We start from the raw sequence: 20,623 nt of genomic DNA on the forward strand, positions 1-20,623 counted from the left end.
GACCATAAAGTACAAAAGTTCTGTTTGTTTTAACAAGATGTTGTTATTATTTAGGTTTATGACAATTTTATTAAAAAAAGGTTTAAAGAAAGTAGTTCAATTCTTTCCAAAAAAATCCTGAATCAGAATAAAATATCACTAATAAGTATGGTAAGCATTATATAATTAAATTAAAAACTCTTTTTATTTTCAAATGTGGAATTTTGTTGAGTAAGTGTTATTTTCTCATTTAAACTTATAAGTATAGTTTTTAAAGTAAATGATTTTTATTTTTAAAGTAATATACATATTAAAAATAATGAACAAAAGATTTAGTATTTATTCATCTAACTAATTTCTCAGTTCGACATATTTGTTTAGAATAACTGAACGTAAAAAAGAACAATCAAGATTTCTGCAACCCAAGGAAGTTTTTATTTGCGAGCACTCACGTAAAAACTTTTTTAAATATTTATAATTTTTTAGGCGCTTTAAATTATGCTTATTTTTTTTTCTTTAATTAAGTCAACAACCCTATTGATAAAGAAAGCAAATTTTTCACGTTCTTGGCCATTCTCACTGCCTTTGCACCTAAGACCAGGAAGACAGTTGTTAATCCCACCAACTTGTGTACAAATTTTAGAAAAATTAAACAATTGGATTAGTTAAAATCAACTCAAAAACTTTACTCCTGGTAAGCTTATTTCTGTAATCAAATTAAGTTAAGATATAAATATATTTTTCTGACTAAAGTTGTGGTAGGCACATTTTGTATTACCTTTGTAAATTTTGCAGAATTATTTATCAATAAAGGGTTATGAAAGTTTGTTATAGTACCTTACAATTCTAACTAAATTTTATTATTTTGTTACAGTCTATAGTACTTTTTACTTTTATTATCACAAAGCCTTTGAAGCGATTATAACATAGTTATTTTACCAACATTTTTTTAAAGCCTAGATAGGATCGAACAAATAAAGTAAGCTTATTTCTTGGCTAAATTAACTTTAAATAAATGTTTTATTGTGAAAATATAGTCTTAAAAGCCACTTATTTGTAAGAACCTCCTCAGATTAATTTAAATATGGGTAAGCACATTTTCAGTTTACAGTAAAATTTTGGAATGCAAAAAAACTAATAATTTTGAAAAAGCACTTTTTATATATTTAACAATTGTATTTTTCTTTCGGAACAAAAATTGGTATTTTATTCAGAAAATGTAATCTAGATAAACATTACCAAAGATATACATTATATTTAAACACTAGGCCTACCTTATTTTTTTGTTTCTTAATTTTTTTTGTTCCTTAATTTTTTTGTTTCATATTTTTTAACTGATAGGATAAATATGTTAAGAATAACAAACAGAAAAAATATTAATAACTAATTTTTATTTTTGCTTATTTCTACAGTTGTAACCTTTCTACCTTATCAGAAGATGAAATCAGTTGTCAATAAAAAATACCTAATAAAAAAGAATTAGATCTCTGTGTGGGCCTCACGAGTGAGTTTAAAAGTTATATACATGTTTTTTAAACGGTAATCTTCATATTTAACATTTTAAACTTTTATTAATGCAGCTGACCTATCAGATCAGACTTTACCAAGCCTATCTGGATTGGCTTATTCACCAATTTTGGGACTATTTCGTGACTGTTGTACCTAACCCTTTAAGCCATTGTTATTAACTAAGCATCTTGTGTTCAGGTTTAAGTAAGTAACTTTAGGTAAGCTTATTTCTGTAACATAATTAGTTCTAAGCTTATTTTTGTAACTAAATTATAAATACTTTCCTTTGTTGGAATAAATTTTTGGTAGACACACTACTTTTTACAAAGCTTTTTTTACAAAACAATAACTTTAAAAAAGCATTTTTTATAAATTTACCGAAGATTTTAATATTTTAGCCTGACAAAAATGATATTTTACACAGAAAATGCAATCTAGATAATTGCTTCAAAAATATTTAAAAAAAGTACGATCAGGAAATGTGCATACCCTCTGTAAGTACTTCAAACTTGGTTTTTGTAATAAAAAAATAATATTTTGATTTATAGAATTTAATAAACTATTTAATAACTAATGTTACTCTATTAGAAACCTTTCAACCTTCAAAAAGATAACCTAATACCGATAAAAAAAATTGAATAATCTTTTTATTGTATGTACTAAAAGTAAGCAACTTTTTCAATATGAAAGTTATTTATGTTTTTAATTTAAATTTTTATAATAACTTACTACATTTTTATTTTTTTAGTTTGTAAATTTAAAAAAAAGAAAAACTTTCAAAGACAAGGGGAAACCAAACAAAAACTTTAATGGTCTTTGGATATTAATAAATTGAAGAAACAGTTGTCGAAATTGGACTAGTATTGATTATCTCAGAAGTCCTTCAACCTACACTAAAGGTTTAAATGAAACTGAAATATCATATAAATTTACCACCATATATATTTAAATACTGGGTAGACACTAGTCTAACGTTACATCTGGATTGGCCCTTCTAACAATTTTCGGACTGTTTTGAGACCGTTGCCACCTTCTTTGTGTGTGCACCACAGTAAGTACTTTTTTATTTTACATCTTTAAATTTATAGTATTCTAATTACATTTTAAACTTTCATTTATAGTCTCCGAGACCAACATTGTTATTGAACCCAGCATCTTGTGTCCAAGATTAAGAAAGATTAAACTACTGGCTTAAATAAAACCAACTTGAAAACTTTACTCTGGGTAAGCTTATTTCTGTGACTAAATTACCATGTTTTGATTTAGATAAACATGTTTTGTTCGAATCAAATCTTAATAGGCACATTTTGTAATATTTTTCGATTGATACCTTAAATTAATTTAAATATAAAACCTTTTTTTAGTAGGCCCTTTTACAAACCTATTACTTCTAATAAATACTTTATATAAATTTAACAAACATTATTCATTTTAGCACAACAAATTGGTGATTTCTTTATTATGTAATCTAGAAAATTGTCACGCTAACAAAGATAGGCCTATACAAAAAAATTACTTACTATATTAATTTGTCCCTGTTTTATTCTACTGATAGTTTGTTAATTAAAATTTGCAAGATTATTCATTATTAGTAGGTTATAAAAGTTTGTTTTGTAACCCACTATACCAAATCAGGTTAAAGTATTTTACTAGTTTAAAATATCAAACTAAAATTTTTATATTTATCTAAAAAAAAAATTATATTTATCTACTATTTTTTACTTGTTTTTTTAGTTTCAACCTTTAAACCTCTCAAGAAGGTGAAGTCAGCTGTCAATTAAACATTTTTATCAAAGAATAAGTATCAAGAAATTTGAGTGCTCTTATGTATGTACTTTAACTCATTTTTGGTAAAATAAATTTAATATAACAATTTAGAATACTGTATAAAATATTTAATCAACTCTCATATTATTTTAGTTACTGTATTAGAAGTCTTCTAAGAAAAAGAATTTTTGTTATTGAACCTAGCCTTTTGTGTCCAAGTTTAAGTAAGATTAAACAACAAATCTTAACTTGAAAACTTTCTTTGGGTGAGTTTATCTTTGTAACTAAATTACTTTTAGATAAATATTTCTTTATTTACATAAAGGTTGTTTTTTGTGTAAAAACCTTTTTAAAGTAATAAAATATGGGTAGGCACTTTTTATAGTATTTTTATGTTAGCATCTACGAACAATTTAAGTATGAGTAGGTCCTTTTGTTGTTTAACCTATTTTTAGGTAAGCCTTTGTACAAACCAATCACTTTTAAAAAAAGCTCTTTTTTATAATTTTAACAAACATCTTTTATTTAAGTTCAACGAAATTGATATTTTACTCAAAAAATGTAATCTAGATAAATGACAAGGAAGATATACCAAAAAGTACAGTAAAATTTTTATTTGAATATTTTTTTTAATTTAAAAAAAAACTTAACATAATTTTTTTGTCTCTGTATAAAATAAATTCGCTTGTCTTATAATAGTTTATTAAATAAAAGTTTTAAATTTTATTTTCGCTTGTTTATCTAGTGACCTTTCAACCTCTCAGAAAGGAGAAGTCGATTGTTGATTAAATCATGTTATTAAATAAAGATCAAGAAATGTGCATACACTCATGTAAGTACTTTGGCTCAGTTTTTAAATTTTTTTCAATAATTTTTCAATTTATAATATTTGTTAAAAAAACTTGGATTTCTCTATTATTAGGAATCTTCCAACCTTTATTAAGATAACCTAAACCTGATAAAAAAGAATTAAATAATGATTTTTAAAAAAAATTATATATGTAAGAAACACTTGCTACACCACACATGAGGTCATGGGTTTAATCCCCACTGCTCTCATGCTGTAGCGCCCTTGAGTAAGGCGGTATAAACGGTATGAACTCCTGCTGAGCCAGCACTTAATCAGCAGCATAATTATCGGGCAAATATAATCTATAATATCCCAAACTGCCACAGGCAACTTGAGACTGGGTCGAAGTAACTGATGTTACTCTACGTTAAATGCACATTCGACTTTCCCACATTGAGGATAAAGATATATACAAAAAAATGTTATTGAACTTTTATCTATTTAGTTGTAAATGTCAAGGAAGAAAAAAACTTTTCAAGACAAAGATGAACCAAACAAAAAACTTTAATGACCTTTTAGTATTATTAAAAAAAAAAGTCGTCAATATTGGATCAGTCTTGCCCTATCCTACTCTATAATTTTGATACTGGGTGGACAATAGAATCATATAAATTTACCACCATATATATTTAAATACTGGGTAGACACTAGTCTAACGTTACATCTGGATTGGTCCTTCCTCCTTTAGTGAACCTATCCTTTTAAGTTCAAGTTAAACTGATATATCGACTCTATTTACCAACTCTATAATTTTGATTCTGGGTAGACAATAATATAGTTTTACACCTGGATTGGCCTTTTCCTCCTTATTAAACCTACTCTTAAAAATCATTAGTATCCATTAGAAATCTCGCGATATTCAACAAAAATAAAACTTTACCTAGAAAATAACCTAAACTCGATGAAAAAGAAAGAAATATTATTTTCCTTGCTTGTGCACCAAAAGTAAGTAACTTTTGTATTATAATAAACCTAGTGTTTAATTTTAAAGCATTCTAATTACATTTTAACCTTTATTTATAGTTTCAAGATTTTTGCCCTACGTTCTTGAAGACATTGTTATTAAAACTAACATTTTGCGTCTAAGTTTAAGAACGATTAAGCAATCAGCTTAAATCCCACCAACTCGTAAGCTTATTAGGATAAGCTTATTTCTGTGACCAACTTACCTTTAAATAAACTACTTAATTTTTTTAATGAAGTCTTGTTAGGCAAATTTGGGAAAGCGCTTTCTAAGTTTGACTATAACTCTTATTAGGCACCTTGACAAACCAATAACTGCACAAAAAGGCTGCCACAAGCTTTAATATGTTATTTCAATTGAGTATGTTTTATTTTTAATAACTTTTTTTTAAATTTTTAGGGCAAAGTTGTTTGAACGTGGCAGGTTCTCCAGTAGATTGTAATGCTGGACAATTCAGCCCAGAAGGATCTTCACTCTGTATTGTAAGTAGCCTAAAAAAAGTTTATTTTAGATTTTTAAAAACAAATTGAAAACGAGTCAATCTTAATTTATTAAATTTTAATATAAATGTTTTTAATTTTAATAAATGTTTACTTTTTAGCCTAAATTAGAAAATTTGAAATCTATAAATAGATGCAATAGTTGGCAAATTTTTGACCTTTTTTCTTATTTTTGTTTTAATTTTTTTGTTTTCAGCCATGTGAAAGTGGGCATTACAGTGGGGCAAAAGCTTCAGTTTGTTTGCCTTGTTCAGCTGGTAAGGAGTGTGTAGGGGGTGTGGAAAATAATTGTTTAGCTGGAACATCCTCTATCGCTGGAAGTGGAATTTGCGAGGCCTGTCTTCCTGGTAAAACATTAAAATGACATATTTTTAATTTATGATTTAAAGCCAAAAAAGGCTATTCGTGGTTTAATTCCTACTGCTCCCATGCTGTAGTGCTTATAAAACAGTTTCAAGTTTAAAAAAAGTAAAAAATTTTAATTAGTAATATTTGAGTTTTTTGACAAGGCTAACTTGGGTTCAATCCCCACTGCTTTTTAAGCTGTAGCCCATAAAAATAGGAATATTTTTTAGGTTTTGATCAGTAATATTTTAAACTGCTAAAGCCAACTTAAAGAAGTTACTCTATGTTTAAGATGTGAAGTCGGCTTTTCAACATCGAGGATAAAAAATAAAATCTAAAATTTGGATCCCAGGCTACATTAAAGTAACTAATGTCATACTACTAATATAGTTACAACTGCAAAGTAGGCATTTCCACATTAAAAACAATTACATTTTTTTTGTATACATCTTTATCCTCGATGTGGGAAAGTCGAATGCGCGACTTAAACATAGAGTAACATCAGTTACTCCGACCCAGTCTCGAGTTGCCTGTGGCAGTTTGGGATATTATAAATTATAATTGCCCGGTAATTATGCTGCTAATTAAGTGCTGGCTCAGCAAGAGTTATACCGTTTATAGGGCCTTACTCAAGGGCGCAACAGCATTAGAGCAGTGGGGATTGAACCCACAACCTCGTGTGTGGTGTAACAAGTGTTCTTACCACTACACCACGCTGCCGGTCAATTATACTTATAACATTATACTTATTACAATAAAAATTTTGTATTTTAGATCAGCATACTGATGGGAAACCACAGGCAAGTACATGTTTGCAATGTCCAGCAGGATCTTCATGTACTAATCCAGCTGATGCTCCTACCCCATGTAGCAATGGTGAATTTAGTCACCTAAATGATGTAAGTAACTTTTTTTAATAATTAGTTGTCTTGTTTGTGTTTATGTATTTTTTTTATATCTTCATCTTTGATGTGGAAAGGTTGACTGCACGACCTAAACATAGGGTAACATCAGCTACCCTGACCCAGTCTTAAGTTGCTTTTGGCAACTTGGGATATTATAGAATATATTTGCTCGATAACTAAACTGCTCATTAAGTATTGGCTTAGCAGAGTTTATACTGCATAAAGTGCCTTACTCAAGGGCGCTACAGCATGAGAGCAGTGGAGACTGAACCCACATTTTGTGGTCTTTGGTTCGGTACTCACTGCCTCCATGCTGTAGTGATTTTATGTAGGGCTTTATAAACAGTATAAACTGTTATGAAACCTTATTTCTTATTGTTAAAGTTAACTTAAGACTTGGTAAGGGTAGCAAATGTTACTCTATGTTTAGGCTGTAGTATCAGCCTTCCCACATTGAGGATAAATTTAAAAAAAAAAAATATGTAGAAAAATTTGTATTTTTTAAAGGCCATCTGCTCTATTTGTCCTGCTGGTTTTTACTGCCCAGTTTCACCAGCTTCTCCAACACAATGTCCAATAGGGACATACTCAACTACTGGAGCATATACTGCATGCATTAATTGTCCTGGAGGGCAATCTTGTGAAGATCGCGGTGAACTACCAGTAGGGTGCGGTGATGGAACTTACTCTTTGCTGGTAAATTATAATACTTTAGTTGGAAAATTAAAATTTTTTTTTTCATTATATATTTTTTTAATAGTTAAAAATTAAATTTTTTTTTGGTGTAAATTTAAATCATAGGCATGCACTTTTAATGCAATAATAATAAATACATATATATTACACTTAATGTTCTGTTAAATGGGTTTTAGAGTTAGATTGTTGTTAAAAAATTGTTTTCGTAAAAAAATGTTGACTACAATTTAAGATAAAAAAAAGGAAATTTTGTAAATTAGTTTTTTGTAAATTTCGGTAAACTTGTTTTAAAAAACTTGGTAAACTTATTTCGAAAAAAAGGTAACTTAAATTTGTTCTAATAGTAAAATAAAGGTTAATAAAATTAATTAAAAAAGAGTTAACTTTTTTTAATGCTATATTAAAAATTAATCTGAAATCCTTTTTAAGGGGGATGCTCCATGTAGTGATTGTCCAGCTGATTTTTCATGTGTGGACAAAAGTGTAAGTCCAGTAGCTTGTGGATCAGGAGACTATAGTGCTAGTAAACAAAGTACTTGTGAGCCTTGTCCAGTTGGTAAGAGTCAACAAAATGTTATTTTTTTATTCAATATTGTAAGGTGTAGTGGTTAGAACACTTGGCTTTACTACATGAGGTCCTGGGCTCGATCCCCACTGCTCTCATGCTGTAGCGCCCTTGAGCAATGTGCTATAAACAATATAAACCCCTGTTGAGCCAGCTCTTAATCAGCTTTTTAATTATCGGGCAATTATAATCTATAATATCCCAAACTGTCAAAGGCAACTCAAGGCTGGGTTGGGGTAACTTATGTTACTCTATGTTTAGGTCATGAAGCCGACCTTTCCGCATCAAGAATAAATTTATATATAAAAAAAATATGTAGATATATATAAAAAACTACCATATTCAACTCAATGCTGAAATAATTTATTTAATGTCATCCTATATTTAGGTTGTAAAATCGTTATTTTATATTAAATATTTACTTACTTGTTTAAATACATTGTTTAAAAATTTTGTTTTTCAGGATATTCTTGTGCTGATGCATCTATTGCTCCTTATAAATGCCCTGTAGGAACAACAACACATGGTTCGCAAGGAGCAACAACTTGTGATGCTTGCCCAACTGGATCATCTTGCGCCGACCCTGAGTAAATAAAATTTATTTTGTTCTTTTTGTTCTTAGATATATTTATCCTTGATTTGTGAAGGTTGACTTTACGACCTAAACATAGAATAAAACTAGTTACTCTGACTCAGTCTTGAGTTGCCTATGGCAGTTTGTGATATTTTAGATTATAACTGCCTGATAATTTAGCTGCTGATTAAGTGCTGGCTCAGCTGGAGTTTGTACCGTTTATAGCGCCTTACTCAAGGGTGCTACAGCATAAGAGCACTGAGGTTCAAACCTAGGACATCATGTAGTAAAGAAAGTGTTATGTTCTGACCTTTACATCACACTTCCGGTTTTATTTTTAAAGGATGATTTTAAATAATTTCTATAGTAAAAATATTTTAAAGTATTTGTGCAAAAGTTTTCTTGGAAAATTTGACCTTAAACTGTTTTTTTTGTTTAGTTTATTAGTTTATTTATTTAAAATATTGTGATCTTAATTTTTTAGGACTGCTCCTGTAAATTGTTCGACCGGAAGTTATCTTCCTCCTGGAAGCTCAGAATGTCAAGCTTGTCCAGCTGGAGCTAGCTGCTCTGGGGTAAGTTGCTTTGACCAAAAATATTTAGTCATAAGTTTATAAAAAAAGGCAATATTTAATGGGTAATCAATAATTATACTCTTTATTATATTGTATTACTTTTTATTATCATGAAGTAGTGCTAAGGACATTTGGCTTTGCTATATAAGGGTTGAGGTTTATTCCTACTGTTTTTATTCTATAGAGACTATAAGTATTTAACTACTGCCAAGTCAGATTTCACCACCATGAGGTTGTGGGTTCAATCCTCACTGCTCTTATGCTGTAGCACCCTTAAGTAAGGTGCTGTAACTGGTATGAACTCCTGCTGAGCCAGCACTTAATCAGCAGCATAATTAATGGGCAATTATAAACTATATAATATCCTAAATTGCTTAAGGCAAACCGAGACTGGGTTGGAGTAACTAATGTTACTTGATGTTTAGGTTGCGCATTCAACCTTTCCACATTGATGATAAGTTATATATATAAAAAAAAAATAATTATATCTTAAACTGTCGAAGTCAACTTAAGACTTGGTCTGGGTAGGAATTGCTAACAGTAATAATTACAACTGTCTTCAACTAAGTATTACTATAACCATTTAATGTAATGCTGAGTATATATACAAACTTTATTTTTTTAGAGTGTTGCTACTGCTTGTCTATCCGGTACTTATTCTCTTTATGGTGAAACAACTTGTACAGACTGTGATCCTGGATTTGCTTGTCCTTATATTGATCAGGCCTCTATAGTAACATGCCAAGAAGGTTAGCATAATTTGATTAAATTAATTCAATAGTTATTTTAAGGTTATGTATGGACTTAATTTTGTAATTTTGATTTTAATTTGGAGACAAGGGTTTAGTGGCTATAGTATATGAGGTTTTAGGTTCAATTTTTAAATTGTATAAACTTTTGTTGAGGCAAAAACGTAATGGCAGTTTTTTATATATATCATTTTTCTCGATGTGGGAAGGTTGACTACACGGCCTAAACATAGAGTAACATCAGTTACTCCGACCCAGTCTGGAGTTGCCTTTAACAGTTTGGGATATTATAGATTATAATTGCCCGAAGTTACGGTGCTGATTAAGTGCTGGCCACTTTTGTTTAATAACATTCAAAACTGCAACAGTTAAATTGGGACTGGGGTAACAAATATTACTTAAGTTTAGGCTGTGTAGTTGACCTTTTTACATCAAGGATAAATAATAAAGTGTATTTTTGCATATTTTTTAAATTAAAATATTTTTGATAGTTGTATATTTTTAAATTTGATTTATAAGTTAATTAAATGATATATCACAAATTCTAAACAGGAACGTATTCATTGGCGAAGCAAACATCATGTACCCCCTTGCCCACCAGGTTTTGAATGTCCAGATACAGATTCAGACATGAACATGACAGCTTGTGGAACTGGTTTTTACTCATTTGGGGGGCAGAAGACTTGCACCGAATGTACTGCTGGTCAGATATGTCCAAACACAGATGGAAGCGGAAATGTATTTTGTTTACCGGTAAGTTTGTTTTGTTTGAATTTTATTTTTTATCTTTTTTATCTGAATTATGAAATTATTTTTGCAGGGGTTGACTTTGTTTTATTATATATAGATTTTTAAATCACATTTAGTTTTTTTAGCTTAAAATGTGGTATTAAATGTGTGTCATTTTTCTTTTTAAAAACTAGTCGATTTTATCTTATGCACCAGTCTTATGCGCCACAAACTGCAGTTTTATTATTTTTGTAGGCCTGTAGATTGGTTATATTTATATATAGTTTCACTAAGCTCATTAGATATAGAATTATTTTTTTTTTTTTTAAATTCTTATTTTACATTTTGTTCAAATTTTATTTTATAGCAAGCCTAAACCAGGTTTTATATTATTTTTAGGGTACTTGGTCTTTAGCTGGAGCAACTATGTGTCAAAATTGTGTTGCTGGTACAGCTTGTTCCTATACTAATAGTAATTTAGTGATTACTTGTCAGCCTGGGTATTATGCTGTCGCCGACCAAACAGTATGTATTTCATTTTTCTTTATTTATCGTCAAGTAAAGTTTTACATGTTTATCTAAAAATAAACCGTTAGCATGGTGTATTGGTTGGAACACTTGCCACATTAGGTTCTGGGTTCAATCTTCACTGTTTGCATGCTGTAACCCTTACGTAAGATGCTATAAACAGTATGTACCCTTGCTAAGCTGGAAAGCACCGGCAGTATGGTGTAGTGGTCAGAACATTTTCTACACTGAATGAGATCCTTGGTTTGATCCCCAGTGATCTTTTGCTGTGCGCCCTTGAGTAAGGAGCTTTAAACAGTATGAACTCCTGCTGAATCAAAACTTAATTAGCAGCTTAATTATCGTGCAATTATAATCTATGATATCTCAAACTGCCAAAGCTAATTTGGTAATGACTTGGGGTAACTAATGTTGCTCTATGTTTAGGTCATGAAGATGTATAAATAAAAAAAATATTTTTATGTTTTTTTGTAATAAAATGTTTTGTTTTTTAGATCTGTACAAAATGTCCAGCAGGATATTTTTGTTCCTCAACAACAACTGCCACCCCCCAATCATGTGACAGTGGTTCATATAGCATAGGTGGTAAAGATGCTTGCACCGACTGTCAGCCTGGCACAGCTTGTCCGACTGTTTTTACTGCTTTCGTAATTACATGTCCGGTTGGAACATTTGCTGAAGCCAAAAAAACGGTTAGTAAAATTGTTTTTTTTAAGAAGATTAAAAAACCAGCAGCAAAGTAAAGTGGTTAGAACACATGGCTTCATTACATGAGGTCATGGGTTTGATTCCACTGTTTTCTTGCTGTAGCACCCTTGAGTAAGATGCTATAAAACAGATAAACTCCTGCTGACCCAACGCTTAATCAGCAGTATAATTTTTGGGCGATTATAATTTATAATATTCCAAACTGACGAAGGCAACTTGAGACTGGGTCAGGGTAACTGTTGTTACTCTATGTTTAGGTCGTAAAGTTGACCTTCTCATAATGAGGATAAATAAATTTACTGGCAGCGTGGTGTAGTGGTAAGAACTCTTGCTACACCACACATGAGGTCGTGGGTTCAATCCCCACTGATCTCATGCTGTAGCACCCTTGAGTAAGGCGCTATAAACTGTATGAACTCCTGCTGAGCCAGTACTTAATCAGCAGTATAATTATCGGGCAATTATGGTCTCTATAATATCCAAAACTGCCACAGGCAACTTGAGACTGGGTTGGAGTAACTTATGTTACTCTATGTTTAAGTCGCGCAATTGACTTTCCCACATTGAGGATAAAGATATGTACAAAAAAAAAAATAAATAAATAAAAAAAAATATTTTATTTACTTTTGGCTTTTTTTTACATTTTGTCCAAATAATTTTTTTAGGCTTGTACTACTTGCCCGAAGGAACAATACTGTGAAGTTACTACATCACTAGGGGTAGCTTGTCCTACTGGTACTTATAGTTTAGGTGGACAAATAGCTTGTACAGATTGCCCTGCTGGGTTTCAGTGTGCTGATAATACAATTGCACCAGTGACATGTCCTGCAGGTACTTTAAATTAAATTAAGTTCTAAGCATTTCTAGTAATGGTATTGCTATTTTAATACTATAGGTTGGGCATTTGCTACTTAAAATAAGGGGTTATAATAAAGAGATCATTTTTTCATCCATAACAAATTAAACTGTTACAAACCAGTATTAAGTCTGTTTATCATAAAAATACCAAATGATTATGCTATGATTATACCGGCAGCGTGGTGTAGTGGTAAGAACTTTTGCTACACCACACATGAGGTCAGGGGTTCAATCCTCACTGATCTCATGCTGTAGCGCCCTTGAGTAAGGCGTTATATAGGGTATGAACTCCTGCTGAGCCAGCACTTAATCAGCAGCATAATTATCGGGCAATTATAATCTATAATATCCCAAACAGCCACAGGCAACTCGAGACTGGGTCGGAGTAATTGCGATGTTACTCTATGTTTAAGTCGCGCATTCGACTTTCCCACATCGAGGATAAAGATATATACAAAAAAAAATGATTGTTATTTTTCTTAATTTATCAAAGAGGTCTTTACAGTCTTAGGCTTACATTTGTTATCCTAAACCTTTATGTATTGCATTTGCCAGTTTTGGATATTATAAACTGTGTAATTTTGTCCAATTATTAGGTTATCAGTTGGCTTTTTTTTTGGCATGTCAGCAGTAGGAATCAAACACAGGATCTTATGTAGTATGACTGAGTGTTCCTACTACTATTTAAAGTTTAACTTATCTAACTTTTAAAATATAGCATTGGTTTTTGGTTTATTTTGTTTATTTTACAGGTACATATTCCCCTGCAAAAGCAACAATGTGTACAGATTGTAATGCTAGTTATTTATGCGGTGAAGCAAGCACAAATCCTACTCCTGAGGATGGAATTTGTCCACTAGGTAAAACAAATTTTTTTATGAAAAATACTTTAAAATTAAAAAAATCAATTTTTTTACATATAAATTTAATAAAGTTATAAGTAAAATAGAAAAAAAATGTACGCTCAATTTTTATTATAAATAACTATAATATATAATGGCAAATAAAATTGGGTCAACGGTGTATTTAAAGTTGTTTATATTTTAAGGATTTTATTGTGAATTGGGGGCTACTGTAGCACAACCTTGTTTACCAGCATTTTATGGTGCAACAGTCCAATTAGAATCTCAAGCAGAATGTACTGATTGCCCTGAAGGTAATTAATATCACTAGTTAAATACTTAACCCTACAGGCTGCATTTTTGTTTATTTGGCCAGTTACTATTTAATCTATGTTGTAATATGGTTGCAATAAAAATTTGCCTTTAAAAATTTTCCACGGGCAAAAAACAGCAGTTTTTTTTAATTTTAAAGGTTTACTAATTAACTTCTGTATTTTTTTTTTTTGTATATATCTTTATCCTCGATGTGGGAAAGCGCGACTTAAACATAGAGTAACATCAGTTACTCCGACCCAGTCTCAAGTTGCCTGTGGCAGTTTGGGATATTATAGATTATAATTGCCCGATAATTATACTGCTGATTAAGTACTGGATCAGCAGGAGTTCATACCGTTTATAGCGCCTTACTCAAGGGTGCTACAGCATAAGATCAGTGGGGATTGAACCCATGACCTCATGTGTGGTGTAGCAAGTGTTCTTACCACTACACCACGCTGCCGGATCTATTGTCTATTTAGCTTTATTATATATAAATTTAAGAATAGCACAAAAACACAATGTTTTATATTATTCTTACTATTCTAATACTATTCTTTGATTGCGATAAAAAATAAAAATTTTTGAAAAAAAAAAATTGAATGTTCGTGTGATAATATTTGCATAACATGTATTGGTAATATGACACTTAAAAAATTATTTATTTTAAATTTGGTTTAGGTTATTTTTGTGAAGAAGGCACTGCTGGTACTCCTACTGTTGCTAATATATGTGCAAGAGGAGCATTCTGTCCAATTAATACTGAAAGCTCTGGCGAACATCCATGTCCAGCTGGTACATATGGTCCTGACCTTCAGAAAGTTAATGAAGTTTCTGCATGTAAGGATTGCCCTGCGGGAAGATATTGCCAAAAACGTAATAACAGATTTTTATTGTAACAAGTGTAATATTAGAAAAATTTTTTTGAAATTTTTATTTAAATTGTGTTGGACAAAATTGTCATTTTATATATATTCGGGTTATGCTAAAAAACCTAAAGTTTGAGATATAAGCAGTATTACTAAAAGCTACTTAGGTGTAAGCAAAGTGTGATTTTAAGTTTTATTGTATAGTTAAAGCAAGCAAGGTTATAGTTTAAGTTAATAGTAGTGATAGCATAGTTAGCCACATTTGCCTATTGTTTATTTTGTCCACTTTGCCTATAATATCCACTATAGGTTTTTAGAGTTGAAAAAAAATATATGAATATATCTTAAGCCTTAAACTAACAATTGGTTATTTAGATCAGCATTAGGATACTAATAAACGTTGGACTTAAGTACCTTATGCGCCCAAAATCTCAAATTTATGATAAAATTTTCTTTAAATTTAAAATTTTTTTAAGATTGTCCACATTGCCTATAATATCCACTATGGGTTTTTAGAGTTATGCATGTTTTGTAATTTTTTAATTTAATTTTTAAAAGTTTTTAATTTAAATTATTTTAGGTGGTGGGGCATGTGTTGATTGTCCTGCTGGACAGTACTGTGAATCGGGCACTGCCAATCCAGATACTTGTGATCAAGGTACATTTCAACCTGATATTAAACAAGTTAGTGCGGCTAACTGTGTGGAATGTACTGCTGGGCAAGTCTGTTCAACTACTGGCTTAACTGGACCTGATAAGCCTTGCAGTCCTGGGTAAGATATGTTTTGTACCATTTTTAAAAATTGATACAGACAGCGTGGTGTAGTAATCAAAACACTTGCTTTACTGCATGAGGTCCTGTGTTTAAGCCCTACTTCTTTTATCCTGTAAAGTTCATGATTAAGGCACTATAGACATTATGAACTCCTGCTGAGCCAGCACTTTTATATTTCATAATATTTTAAACTGCCAAAGGTAACTTGAGGCTGCGTTGGGGTAACTGATGTTACTTTATGTTGAGGTGGTACAGTTGACTTTCCTACATTAAGAATAAAAATATATACAAAAAATAAGGTTAAGCGATTGAGCAAAAGTCAAAAAAAAAAAGATTTCAGTGGGAATCGAACCTATTATCAACTTTATAGATAAGGTATAGATAAGGTAAGTCAACTTTATAGATAAGGTAGAAGTTTATTAACATGCCACCAATTGGAATTAAACCCACCACCTTTAGTGCCAGAAGCCAATTTTTTTTAACCAACTATCATTGTATTTTAAATAAAAAGCTTTAAATTTTATTATGTTTTAATTTTTATTGATTTTTAAGTAAATTAGTTTCAAATTTTATTGTATTTTAAATACCTTAGTTTTACACTTTATCATATTTTGAATAAGTTAAAACTTTAAATTTTATTTTTTAAAGTTACTTTTGTCCTGCTGGAAGTTATCTAGAAACAGCAAACCCCTGTCCAGCTGGGACTTTTACTGACCAATTTAATTTAACAATTGCTGACCAATGCGATATTTGTCCAGTGAGGTTTGCCTGTCTTGAAGGTTGGTAGATCTGTAAAAAGATTTTTTTTGTAAATTAAAAAAATTGAAAAATTAACAAAAAAAATAAAAATATTTTTAAGGTACTGGCGGAACAAACCAACCACCTTCCAACTGTGCTCAAGGTTATTATTGCCCCAATGGGACCCAATATACGACCCAACACCCATGCCCCGCAGGGTCATACTCAAACAAAACAAATTTAGCTTGGTTGGATGAATGTTGGGAATGTCCTAGGGGAGGGTGGTGTGTAAATGGGAGTAGCAGCCCCCAGGGGCCTTGCCCAGCGGGTAAGTCTTTTTTAACAGTTTATTATTTTTAAAGATTCAAAGTTTAACTTTAACTTTTGTTTGATGTTTAAAACATATTTTTTTGGATCACTTGTACTTTAGGTTCTTAGAAAAACTCTTGGACTTGTGGTCCTAGCTAATTCTCTTACACACCTTATGGTACTGCTGAATTCTTTATTAGACTTTACATTCCTGCCTAACAGTCCTACCTAATTTTCACACATTTTTTACTGACCGGCCTAATGCTAATGCTTTTCTGTATTTCATGGTCCTAGCTTATCCTCTCTTATTTAACAGATCTCGCTAATTCTTTCTTATACAGTCTAGTTCTAAGATTTTCTGCAAACCGCCATGTACGAGTGATCCAAATTTTTTTGATCTTAACTGCTTTCATACTGTAGCACCTTTAAGTAAAGTTTTAATACTAGTTTATTAGACACATAATTTTATTTTAAACTTTTATTTTCATTTTGTCATCCAGTTGCGACCTTTCAACCTCTCAGGAAGGAGAAATCAATCGTTGATTAAATTATTTTATTAAAAAAAATAAAGATTAAAAAATGTGCATACACTCATGTAAGTACTTTGGACTCAGTTTTTAAATTATAAAAATAATCTAACAATTTAAAGCATTTGATAAACTATTTAATCACTCACTTATTCCATTAGGAATCTTCCAACCTTTAATAAGATAACCTAAACTCGGTTAAAAAGAGTTGAATAATGTTTTCATTGCATGCAGTAAAGGAAAGTTACTTTTTCCATATAAAAGTTAGTTTAAATTAGTTTATGTTTTAAATCGTTTTAATATAACAAATATTTATTTTTTGTTGTTGTAAAGTTAAGGAAAAACTTCCCAAGATAAACGAAAACCTAAAAAAAAACTTTGACAATTGGTTAGTGGTTAACTTTAAGCAAAAGTAACATTTGGAAAAATTGGATTAAAAGCAAAAGAAACATTTGGAAAAATTGGATCAGACAAGCATAACCTCATATGTCTTTAATAAACCTACCCTTGAAGTATGGGTAAATTGAAATGTCGATGTATTTACTAAATTTACGATATATACTGCTGATTAACTACGAAAATCGATGCTTTTACTTTTTTTCATCCTATACTTTTTGTTTTGTGTTTTCTTGTTGTTTTGATTTCGGTGTTGTGTTATATTTTTGTTGTGCTTGTTTAGGTGCAGTACTTTAATTTTTAGTTAGGCTCTAAGGTAGGCAGAAACTTGGAAACTGTTAATCTTAAGCAAGGCGCCTTGCAAATATATTTTACGATAGGCACTTTTACTTAGAATTCAAGGTAGGCACTTGGTTTATAACTTTGATGCAAGCTCTTTTACTAACTATTCCATGTCGGCACTTTTACTTTAAAATTTTGGCTCAGAGATAGGATATATATAACCATAACTTAGACACTTTTAACTCTAAATTATAGGCAGGTCATATATACCCATAACTTTAAGAAAGGCACTTTTAATTATAACTTTAAGGTAAACACTTTTACCAATAACTTAAAAGTAGGCACTTTTACCTTGGGCTTTAAAAGAGAAACTTTTATCTATAACTTTGAGATAGGTACTTGTACCTATAAAACTTAAAGGAAAGCACTTTAACCTAAATATATAAAACAGGCATTTCATCTATATTTTAGGGGCAGGCACTTTAACCTTAAAGTAGGCATTTTTATCTATAACTTTAAAGTAGGCACCTTCATCTAAAACTTTAAAATAGGAACTTTTATCTCAAACTTAAAGGCAAGCATTTTAACCTTAAAGTAGTCACTTTTATGTATAACTATAAAGTATGGACTTTTACCTTCCACTTAGAGGTAGGCACTTCTATGTAAACTTTGATGTAGACTTTTTTGAGTTACTTTAACTTTAGAGGTAGGCACTTTAACTTTAAATAAGCTCTTGTATCTTTAACTTTAAGGTTTTACCTATAACACATAAGGAGGCATGTGTGGAAGTTTAACTTCGAGATAGGCACTTTTACTTATAGCACAGAAGTAAGAACTTTTTTCAATAACTTAGAGGTTAGGCATTTTTACCTATTCTTTAGAGGTAGGCACTTTTTCCAATATCTCAGAGAGTGGGCACTTTCACCAATACCTCAGAAGATAAACACTTTTACCTATCTTTTAGAGGTAGGCACTTTTTCCAATATCTCAGAGAGTGGGCACTTTCACCAAAATCTCAGAAGATAAACACTTTTACCTATCTTTTAGAGGTAGGCACTTTTTCCAATATCTCAGAGAGTGGGCACTTTCACCAATAACTCAGAAGATAAACACTTTTACCTATCTTTTAGAAGTAAGCATTTTTATCAATATCTCGAGAGGGCAGACAATTTTACCAATAACTCAGAGGTAGGAACTTTTACCTATAACTCAGAGGTAGGCACTTTTACCTATAACTCAGAGGTAGGCACTTTTACGTATAACTCAGAGGTAGGCACTTTTACCAATAACTCAGAGGTAAGCAATTAATGTCACTTATTGTTGGGAATGTGGCAATAAAAATGTGGCACACATGGGTTTAATGATCATTTCTGCCCAAAAACTGATAATCGAAATATGTAATTTCGTCATATATTGACCCCTGCATTACCTTTGTGCCAACTTTTAGATATTCTCATTCTATTGCAAATTAAATTTCTTTTAGGAATTGGCAATAGAAAAACTGGTAGCGTGGTGTAGTGGTAAGAACACTTGCTACACCACACATGGGGTCGTGGGTTCAATCCCCACTGATCTCATGCTGTAGCACCTTTGAGTAAGGCGCTATAAACGGTACGAACTCCTGCTCAGCCAGCACTTAATCAGCAGCATAATTACCGGGCAATTATAATCTATAATATCCCAAACTGCCACAGGCAACTCGAGACTGGGTCGGGGTAACAGTTGTTACTCTATGTATAAGTCGCGCATTCGACTTTCCCACATCGAGGATAAAGATATATACAAAAAAAATGTTGAACACAGGGGTTATGACGTCATTTCTGCCTAAAAATGATTATCTTTATGAACTTATAAACTATATAAACAAGGTAGAAATGGCTAGGTTTAAAAAAAAAAATATATGTTAAAGCACTAAAACTTTATTTTAATAAACAAATTCAAAATAGACAAAATAATTTAAACAATCAAATATTACAAAAAAAGGTTCTGATAATTAATGTTTTTGGGTAAAAAATTTGCCCAGAAAATCGGTGTGTTCTTGAACACCAACTTCGTTCTTAAAATAATCGTGAATGTGACATTCTTGTTTCCACATCATAACTGTTTCTTGCAACTCCATTTGTCCCTAAATCAAATTTCACAAAGTTAAAACATGAGAACTATAAATATAACAAAAACAAAATAGTAATTGGCAAGTTACAGTTTATCAAATATATTTAAAAACAGTAAGTAAATCTGAAAAGCACAAACTTGACTTGATTTAATAGCTTATAATGTTAAATGATTACCTTAACCACTAGTAGATCAATTGCACGCACATCTCTCACGTGAGCATTTCTAAGAAATTGTTCACGGATTTTATTCCGAACAATTTGTTTAGTATAAGGCAGACGAAATTGAAAAACTAAAACAATTTAATTTTTGACAAGTTTACACTTAAAAAACAACTATTAAATTTTTTTATACACAGAAATAAAAACTATTTTATTTACAAAAATATCTTCAATAAAATATAATAACTTGTAATGTTATTAAACCAAAGAACTTACTTATATCTGGGGCAGCTCGATACCACTGCTTATATAAGGTCAAAACCCTTCTTTTAGCTTCAACTGAATTTGTTGAGGAAATTGGTTTAACTGCAACTCCTTTAACAGCTCCTGCACTTCTTCTAATTAAATTTGAACTCATGGTTCGTACTCATGTATTTAAAAGTTAAATTAAAAAATCTGGGTTGTAAAATATAGGTTTAGTAAAGTGTTAATCAAC

The 20,623-nt window shown here is 30.8% G+C and overlaps 2 protein-coding genes and 1 long non-coding RNA gene across 3 annotated transcripts; 2 read left to right on the forward strand and 1 right to left on the reverse strand.

The window, feature by feature from the left end:
- The first annotated feature begins 3,784 nt into the window (after positions 1 to 3,784).
- Positions 3,785 to 4,760, forward strand: LOC145753217 (uncharacterized). Its single transcript, XR_014283836.1, has 3 exons — positions 3,785 to 3,853; positions 4,001 to 4,087; positions 4,551 to 4,760. It is a non-coding gene; the product is annotated as an uncharacterized LOC145753217 (long non-coding RNA).
- Positions 4,761 to 5,301: 541 nt separating this feature from the next.
- LOC145752671 (uncharacterized) lies at positions 5,302 to 10,646 on the forward strand. Its single transcript, XM_082568988.1, has 10 exons — positions 5,302 to 5,311; positions 5,469 to 5,551; positions 5,766 to 5,916; positions 6,689 to 6,813; positions 7,327 to 7,515; positions 7,945 to 8,071; positions 8,544 to 8,667; positions 9,139 to 9,229; positions 9,855 to 9,978; positions 10,531 to 10,646. The coding sequence occupies exons 1-10, from the start codon at positions 5,302 to 5,304 to the stop codon at positions 10,584 to 10,586; spliced, it is 1,080 nt and encodes a 359-aa protein (XP_082425114.1). The 3' UTR covers positions 10,587 to 10,646.
- A 9,111-nt stretch (positions 10,647 to 19,757) lies between these two features.
- On the reverse strand, positions 19,758 to 20,579 carry LOC145752920 (NADH dehydrogenase [ubiquinone] 1 alpha subcomplex subunit 6-like). The gene is made up of 3 exons (XM_082569288.1): positions 20,404 to 20,579; positions 20,143 to 20,258; positions 19,758 to 19,979 (listed from the first exon to the last, which is right to left on the reverse strand). Exons 1-3 carry the CDS (start codon positions 20,543 to 20,545, stop codon positions 19,848 to 19,850), a joined length of 390 nt encoding a protein of 129 aa, XP_082425414.1. The 5' UTR covers positions 20,546 to 20,579; the 3' UTR covers positions 19,758 to 19,847.
- Between the last annotated feature and the right edge of the window lie 44 nt (positions 20,580 to 20,623).

Source organism: Corella eumyota, chromosome 5 (genome assembly GCF_963082875.1).
Source record: "Corella eumyota chromosome 5, kaCorEumy4.1, whole genome shotgun sequence".
Taxonomy (NCBI): domain Eukaryota; kingdom Metazoa; phylum Chordata; class Ascidiacea; order Phlebobranchia; family Corellidae; genus Corella; species Corella eumyota.

Coding starts and splice junctions, on each gene's coding strand:
- LOC145752671 (XM_082568988.1), top strand. Junction 8,072..8,543: donor TTGTGAGCCTTGTCCAGTTG/GTAAGAGTCAAC, acceptor TTTGTTTTTCAG/GATATTCTTGTGCTGATGCA. Junction 8,668..9,138: donor TCATCTTGCGCCGACCCTGA/GTAAATAAAATT, acceptor TTAATTTTTTAG/GACTGCTCCTGTAAATTGTT.
- LOC145752920 (XM_082569288.1), bottom strand. CDS start 20,545: ATGAGTTCAAATTTAATTAGAAGAAGTGCAGGAGCTGTTAAAGGAGTT. Junction 20,259..20,403: donor TCGAGCTGCCCCAGATATAA/GTAAGTTCTTTG, acceptor AAATTGTTTTAG/TTTTTCAATTTCGTCTGCCT. Junction 19,980..20,142: donor TTGATCTACTAGTGGTTAAG/GTAATCATTTAA, acceptor AATTTGATTTAG/GGACAAATGGAGTTGCAAGA.